General features: G+C 55.2%; 1 protein-coding gene across 1 annotated transcript in view; it reads right to left on the bottom strand.

Annotated features, from left to right (window-relative positions):
- Positions 1–3,129, bottom strand: part of OXTR (oxytocin receptor) — a 13,205-nt gene extending 10,076 nt beyond the window's left edge. The window contains exon 1 of the mRNA XM_007463713.1: positions 2,199–3,129. Coding sequence (XP_007463775.1) covers positions 2,199–3,126 — 928 coding nt within the window. The 5' untranslated portion in view covers positions 3,127–3,129. The remainder of the gene's footprint in view (positions 1–2,198) is intronic.
- Positions 3,130–8,556: the final 5,427 nt, after the last annotated feature.

The following is an 8,556-nucleotide window of genomic DNA, read 5'->3' on the forward strand; positions in this document are numbered from 1 at the left end:
CCCCCCCCCCCCCCCCCCCCCCCCCCCCCCCCCCCCCCCCGCCCGGAAATCCTCAGGTGGCCACACGTACCCAAAATGCCTCTGGCCCCACTTTAGCTGGGAACTCCCTCTCGCTCTCTCTTCCTGTATCTTGTTTTTAAGACATGAATTGTTCGGTAAGCTTTTCAAGTGTAGAAAAGATCTCAACTTTACTGAGTGACCATGGTCTGCGCTGACCACAAACTCACTCTCTAGGGAGGAAAGTGAGGAGGAGCACCTTACGGCCATGGAAGTCATGCGGGAAGGGAGCGGGGGGGGAGACAAGTCACCAGGAGAAAATGAACAGGAGAGGCGAGGGGGCGGCCAAAAGAGCGGAGCAGACTATCTGCAGAATGGACAGACGCAAGGAGGGAGGAAGAGACCCCTCAGTGAGTAAAGGCTGGAGGGAGGCCTAGATGCCAAGTCTCCCCAGTAGCTGCTCTAAGGGTCTCACTTCCTTAAGGGCTGGTGTCTGAGCTCCTCAAGACCTGGGTCAAGTATCTCTTCAGCTCCCACCCAGGAAACAGGTATGGCCTGATGCCTTGTCTAGAAACACCCACTACTGGCTTTTGCCCAACCCAACTCCCTAGTCATGTGCCCTTCAAAAGAAGCCCAGTGCTGGGGGGATGAGGTGCGGGCAGGAAACCCCAGTTCTAGTCTGCCTCCCATTTGCTGTGTGATCTGGAGCCAGTGCCTTCCCCTCTTCGGACCCCCGAACCCCTTCTGCAAGGTGTTCCCAGGGGCTGCACCGTGAAGCCAGGCTGGCTTGGCTGAGTCTTCACAGCTATCCTCACCTGCAAACCACCCAGCCTGGCATACCCCAGGTGCTCAGTAAATGCTGAATGATAACTGCTCTGGCCACTAAGGCAAACACTGGGCTAACTGGGACGGCTGGGGCAAGCAAGGAGTCTGTGGTTTGGGGGAGAGCAAAGCAAAGTTTTCCAACTGCATGAAGGAAGATTTCAGCTTCCACGGAATGGCTGTGTTGGAGACTACTGTTAGCAGTAGTGATTCTATCCAGAAACGGGACATTCGCACTATCTCAAGGGCAGAAGGGGTGAAAGCAAACCCCTCGGGTCCTTCCTTACAAGCATTTGAGCCGCGGGCATCCCAGCGCGGTGTTACGTGCTCACCCTCAAACCAAAAGGTGTTAAGTCATTCACCACCACTGATCATCCCTCCTATTCTTCGCTAATGAGCTACCTGAATTGTCCGTGATGAAGGCTGAAGGCGGGAGCTGCCTGGGGGTCCCAGCCGCAAAGCGACGGCTACAAGTCGGACCCGAGGCGCTCTGCTCCCACAAGATCCCTCCCCACAGAGCCTTCCATTCTACCCTCTCCTCCCGGTCTCCCGACCACCCTCAGCCCTGACCTCCCAGTCCTTCAATCCGAAGAGGGCGTTCACCGCCTCCCGAAATCCCCCAGCCTCCCCGGTCAAATGGGAAAGTCTGCGTCCCCTTTCTCTTCCCTGCCCGTCCCCGCTCCCCCCAACCCCGCCCCGCCCCGGAGAAGCGCCATCTCTGTTCCTGAGCACCGCCAGCCCCGCGCCTGCCCGCCGTCCCCGCGGTACTCACCTCCGCGCGGCACAGCTCGCTGTCTCCACTGGGCGACGGGCTCAGGACTAGTCTCCTAACCCAGTCGGCGCCCCACCCTGCAGCTTCTCAGCACTTGCTGGGGAGGAATCCAATCGCCCACCTCCCGCCGCTCTGATCCAAAGCAGACCTCGGGCTCAGGTTGACTTGAACTTAAAGCGGAAGTCCAACGTAAAGTGAACTTTACGTGGCAGGAGCTTGAGCTTGGGCCTGGGTTGGAAACTCGGCTCCCCCGCTTCGCTAAGCAGGTGGAAAAGGCCAGTCACTGGAACCTCAGTTTCCTGGTCCATGATAGTGAACCAAATATGTAGCCCAAAGACTGTGCTAGGGATTTTACGTGCATTGCCTCATTTCATTCCCCTGCTGCTGGGGAGAGCTGGTACTTTTTTCATTTTTGCTATTTTACAGAAAGGGAAGTCAAGGCTCAGGGAAGTTACGCCCCAAATCACTAGGCCAGCGGATGACGGGGCCATGACTCAAATCCCCCCATGAGGCGCCCAGAACAGAACGGCCCCTGGACGTTCAGATGCAGCAGGACCACGGCCCCGCCCCGCCGCGCTCCCTCCTCCCGCTTTCCCGCCAGCGCTACCTTCCTTGGGCGCCTCGGCGTCCCAGACGCTCCACATCTGCACGAAAAAGAATGGAGTCCAGCACACGATGAAGGCCAGCACGATGATGAAGGTCATTTTGACCGTGCGGATCTTGGCCTTGGAGATGAGCTTGACGCTGCTGACGCGGGCCAAAGCCCCGCGCCCCGCACAGTCCGCCGCCGCGCCCTCGGGTCCCGCGGCCGCCTCGGCCACCGCCGCCGCCGTCTTGAGCCGCAAGTTCTGCCAGATCTTGAAGGTGATGAGGCCGTAGCAGGCGGCAAGCACGATGACGGGCACGATGTAGACGGCGAGCGTGATCCACGTGATGTAGGCCTTGGGCCCCCAGGGCTGGATGAAGACGGCCCAGCAGTCGAAGACGCCATCGGCCACCTCGCGCAGCGAGAAGATGTGCACCTGCGGCGCGCTGGCCACCAGGCAGCCCAGCCATGTGGCGAGCACGGCCAGACGGTCGGTGCGGCGGCGCAGCACGCGCAGCGGCTGGCAGATGGCCAGGCAGCGGTCGAGCGACATGAGCAGCAGGAGGTAGGTGGAGGCGAACATGCCCACCACCTGCAGGTACTTGACGAGGCGGCATAGCAGGTCGGGTCCGTAGAAGCGGAAGGTGATGTCCCACAGCAGCTGCGGCAGCACCTGGAACACCGCCACCACCAGGTCGGCTATGCTCAGGTGCTTCATGAAGAAGAGGAGGCGCGAGCGCGGGCGGCGCGCGGTGCGCAGCGCCAGCAGCACGCACGCGTTGCCGCTCAGCGCCAGGAAGAGGATGAGGCACAGCACGGCCACCTCCACCCGCGCCAGGGCCTCGTTGCGCTGTGGCGGCCCAGCGGTGAGGTTGCCCTGGGCCCCCGGGGGCGCCGCGCTCCCGCTGACAGCCTCGGCGCTCCAGTTGGCGGCAAGCGCACCCTCCATGACGGTGGCCGCCGCCGTGCGCCCCAGGCCTTCGCGCCCTTTAAGGCGTGGCGCGCGGGTCGGGGCCCGACGCGCAGCCCGGGCGTGCTTGGGGGCTCCTGGGTTCCGCTCCCTGAGACTCCGCGGAGCGATCTGACGGATCGGCCTCTGAAACAAACCCCGAGGGCCGTGAGAAAACGCACGCTTCTCTGCCGACGCCTGTGCGGCTCAGCTGTCCCCTTCCCAGGAACCCCAAATCATCTAGGACTAGAGTCACAACAGCCGGCCCTGGGGTTGCTCAGCCGCCGCCCTAGAAATCCCCGTTTCAGGTACCTCCCTCTGAGACACGAAATGAGCGGCAATGCCGGACCCCCAGTTCCTTGAGAAAGTCGCTTCCAATGAAGGAGGAGACGGAGACGGAGGGTTAAAATCAGTTTTCTCCGGGACTGGGACTTCTAAGCCAGCCACCTCCCCTAGGGATCCCCGCAACTAGCTACCCACACCCCAGAACCCACAGCACAGCCACCTCTCCTAGTAAACCCTACTCCAGTTGCTCCCTCGGGAGACCCCCCCAAATAGCCACCTGTCTGGGAAACCCAGCTGAGGACCAGCCCCCTTCAACCCCCCGTTTCTAAAATGCCTAGCCATCCACCCCTGAACTTCCACAACAGCTGCTTCTTTGGAACCCAGTCCAGTGGCCCATCCTGGAGGCACTCCTGGCTCCACACTACCTAGGACGCCCAAACGCTGTTCCCAGTACCGCTCTGGCCTCGACACCTCTCGCGGCTTTCCTCCCCAGCCCAGCATCCTGGAAAGTTCGGAACTCGACACGTGTCTTGGCCCCTGACAGCCGAGGGAGGCGGCGCCGCCTCCAGAAACCAGAATCGCAAAGCACCCCACCACCTCCACCCGCGTCCCAGTGGCCCCACCAGCCCCAGCCATCCCGTCCACCCGTGCGCAGGACCCAGCTACCTGCACCGAGTCGTTAGGCCAACCTAAAGTTGGCTCGCTGGGGAAGCTGCACCGCCGATGACAGCTCCAAAGCCGCTTGCGCTCCCGGCCCAGGTTGAGGTGGCTGCTGCCGGTACCCAGTCTGATAGGATGCTGAGGGCTCGGACTCTGGAGCCTGGGCTGGAATCCCCTCGCCCGCAGCCTGACTGGTCGCTGGATAGAGACTGGAGGCGAGCGAAGAGCGCTGCCGAGGCTGTGCGCGCAGACGGCGTCAGGGTGCGGCGCTGCCGGCCGGTGGCCAGCTTTCCTGCAGCGGGGGACACGGGCCGCACCACCCCACAGGTCCGCTAGGAGGCGCGGGAGGCCGGCCTTGCCGACCCCCGCCGAGCGGTGTAAACTCGCCCAGCCTTGCCCCGGCGCGGTAACAAAGAGGCTAATTGCACAGCGGCTTCAAGCAGCAAGAGGGAAGGAGCTCGTAAATAATCCGCTTGGTTTCTTCCTTTCTTGGTTTAGAAGCTCCTGACTCTCAGGCAAATGCGAGGCTTGGATAGCAGTGTCTTCCTGTTGACAGTGATGAAGTTACAAAAGCGTTTAACTGGTATTTCCCAATCATCAGGTCAACTTCAGGGCTTCCCCACCGCCCCCTTCCCCGAGCTTGATGTAGTGGATTCAGCTCTGAATTCAAGTTATGTCCTTGCTTTGGAATACTTTTGTTCCTATTTTCATTCATAGGGAATTAGAAATACTTTCTGTTCCAATCAGCACTGGGAGAGGTGTTCATTCTTTAGGTAGTTTTAGGGGAAGATCTCAAGCCGAATAAAAAACTATCTTCATTTTAAAGTGATTCTGCTCGTCTATGGCCCAAAGCCATTTCTGCCTTTTTGCCATGCTTCAAAATTAAAATCCTACAAAGTGTCAAAGGAGTATGAAATGTTAAAGACGTCTTCTCTGACTCCTAGCTCTTTTTCTATTCTAAAATCATTTTTTGAAGTAATTTACAGTGACCAAGAATTAAGGCAGGAAAAAAAAGTGAGGATTCAAAAGTGGACAAGGCTCTTTAAAAATTATTAAATGCACATCTCCTCCTGACATTCCTCTTACCCCTCTTCTAATCTTGTGGCTCGAATAGAGTTAGCCAAGGACAGGGTTTCCACAATTACAGCTCTCTGTCAAGACATCCTGGGGAGAGACCACTGCTGCCATCCTGGGCCCAGGGTTCTAGGTGAGAGAGCATTCCACGATAGGCCTGGGAATTTCGGCACCATCGTGAAGCGGTGAGAGACAAAAGTTGTCTTTTTCTTGCCCTAGAGAGTTGTGTCATAATATTGTTTAAAAACAAAACTCAACTGAATAAATGTTAAAGATTTTAGTGGCTTTATTCAATGATTCGTGAGTTAGGCAGCATCCAATCTAGCGCATATAAAGGAGCTCTGAGGAGCTGTACAAAATGACAGACTTTTATAGGCAGAGGGAGTGGAAACAAGGAAGTTATGCTAGGCAAAGAGCAGACTGGTTATTGCAAGGTTACTTTGCCTATAGAGGATGGCAGGGGTCAAGCAAGCAGATTACCTAACTCGAGCTGATCAGGCGATTCCTGCTTGACTGGTTTAAAATTCCATCTCTGGGACAGCCAAAACTATATTTAAGTTAAATCCCAGTTTGGTGACTTGAGGCTTAGCATAAGTGACTCCATTTTGGTCCGGATGTCTTGTTTTTAATAGTATTAATAATAGCAGTGTCACGTAAATTACAGGTTAAAGTTACAGACCACTCAGGTGAGGATTAAGTGATCCTGACCATCTCACTGTGCCTCAGTTTCCCCATCTGTAAAATGAGGGGGCTGGTCAAAATAGCTTATCTCTGAGATCTCATCCCTCTGGTTTTCTGGAATTTGATGATCTGTGCCATCTGACAGTTTAATTCTACTGAGTAAAACACATCTGCCCCACTCCATGTGGGATGAGGAGGGGTTTTTCCTAAGCACTCCTGACAGGTAAATTCAGGGTATAAAACACGGCATCCAGAGCGCAGCCTGCCCCGCTTTCTCCTGGAAGAGAGCTGCCTTCAGGGAGCAGATTTCCTGGACCACCGAACTATAGCAGGATGGAGGGGAGGGAAGGCAGGAGGAAAGGACAGAGGGAAGGATAGACGGAGGGAAGGAGAGAAGAAATAAACATCTCCATGGGCAGTGTCACTCTTGAGTGGACCAGGTCACCTAAGGAATCTTCCCACCCAGAGGATGACCTGTCCAGTACCCACACCTACCTCCAGGAACTGGATGTTGAGTTCTAGCGTCTTTGGAATTTTCCAGCCCTGGTACATTTACTTAGAGATGGGTCCAACCAAGCCCAGGTGGCCCTGCTCTTTAGTCTGGGTAGAAATGAGCCATAAACACATTTAGTCCAGTCCTTCCCCCGCCCTCCCCCCCTGCCCCAGTGATCTCTCAGTCTCCACTGGGGCTTCTAGCACAGGACAGCATCAGAGACACACTCAGACATGAAGACAGAGGACACATCCTAGCAATAACCTTGCTGCCAGCAAACTTGCTCCCTGGTGTCCTTACATTTACCGATGCTGTCCAGACGCAGGAACATCAGGGCATGTGGGATGGCCTGGGAGGTTCATGAGGCCGGGCCAGGGCGGCAGCTTACAACTCCCATGTACTTCCTCTGGCCCGCATCGTTTTAGGGCGCTTCTCAACATATGTTTCATTCCTCTGTTCCATGGAGAGAGGAACACATGTTTTAATCTTGGAAAGCGCTGTGAACTTGCAGCAGTAAATGCTACAGTCTGGGTTTTACCACCTACTTACCTCTGTGGCCAAGTCACGGAGCCTCTGAGACTCACTTTCCCTGGGTGCTGACCTCATGGGGCTGTGAGGAAATAAGACTTCACTGATGTGAGGAGTGCTTTGCAAACTGTTAAATCCTGTACATCTGAAGATGTTTTCTCATGTTGACAATCCTCACCCCAGGACCATCCTATGAAAATATATTTTCTCATCCAATCAACCTCCATCTTATTCATCTTCCAGATCGAACTCTTGTGTCTTTTCAATTCAGTTAAGACCAAGTGTGTGTGTGTGTGTGTGTGTGTGTGTGTGTGTGTGTGAGAGAGAGAGAGAGAGAGAGAGACTGTGCCAGGCAAGGAAAGTAACTCCTTTGAACCCCAACTGGTGTGATGAGAATTTGAGATCTTTACCTCTTCAGAGAAGCCCTCCCTGACCACCTCAGCCCACTGAGAAATCCCCATTTTCAGAAACGCTGGTGCCTGACTACAGACTTCACCTGTAATGTGAACATGTCCAGTCTCCCTGGTGCTATGTTAAGTGCCTAGAATAAGTCCCGCACACCACAGTCCTCTATATATTTACCATTATCTTTCCTATTGCACATGCCTGTCAATAACAATGTGCTGAGAGAACAATGCTGGATTACCCAAGAACACCCCTCAGCAAATTAACCACTAGGGTCAGTCAGTCCTTTGTTTCCCAGAACAATCTCTCTGGGGAAATCTGGCTGAAAGAGGGCTCTTTGTGACAAAGTGTGCTATTCAGACATGTTCCCTATTCTTCCCAAGAGGGAGTGATGGTAGAGATAAAGCGTGATGCTTCCAATTCCACAAACATGTCCACTGACCGTGGATGTGACAACACAACCCCTATTAGGGAACTAGTGTCAAGACATGCATTCTCCACTTGCAGACACCAGTGGCCTAGGTTAAGGCATGACCAGAGAGAAAAGGCCTTCTTTGGAAGGAACGGAGCTTGGAATAAAAGCAGGGTGTTCTTTTTTTTTTTTTAAGTAGGCTGTTCTTGGGCAGAAGAAAAGGTTTATTGAGAATAAGGGGCTTCGGAATGTGTGACTTCTTTTGGAAAAGTAGGGCCTAGAGGAGCCAAGAGTCACTTAAACCCGGGTGTTCTCTTCACAGCACACAGAATGACTGGGATTCTCATGAAGTCTATTCTACAGAGGAGGCAACTGAGGTTCAGAGAGGGGGAGGGGCTTGCCCAAGGCCTCACAGCTGGTTAAAGAAGGGCAGTGTGGCTGGCACAAAGCCTGAGGCAGATCTAGCCAGGGGCAGGCACTAGCCCCCCAGCCTGGTCGCTGTGGTGGCCAGAGTGCCTGGCGGCCTGACTGTTTTACCTGAGGGAGACATGTGACCCGTGATTAGGCGAGGGGTTGGCAAGGGGGTTGGGTATGAACCGCACGGAGGTCAGAGAGGTGACTTGAGACAGTCCCCTGGAATCAATGGAGAGTCAGTCCGGATTCACACAGGGCACACGAAGGAGGCAAAGCTCTTCTCCTGTCTGCCTTACCGCCCCCCGCCCCGCTTCGATCAGTCCATCTCTGGTGGGAGGAGAGAACCTGAGGGAAATTCCAGTGACCTGGCAGCTCCCACCGCAAACCTGTCCCAAGCCCCAGGCAGCCCTGTCTCTCCGCCTCCACCAATTCCAGCAGCCCTCTCATTTTCCTTTTCCATTCAAAAAAAAAAAAAGGG

Source organism: Lipotes vexillifer, unplaced genomic scaffold (assembly GCF_000442215.2).
Source record: "Lipotes vexillifer unplaced genomic scaffold, Lipotes_vexillifer_v1.1 scaffold1387, whole genome shotgun sequence".
In the NCBI taxonomy this organism is placed as follows: Eukaryota; Metazoa; Chordata; class Mammalia; order Artiodactyla; family Lipotidae; genus Lipotes; species Lipotes vexillifer.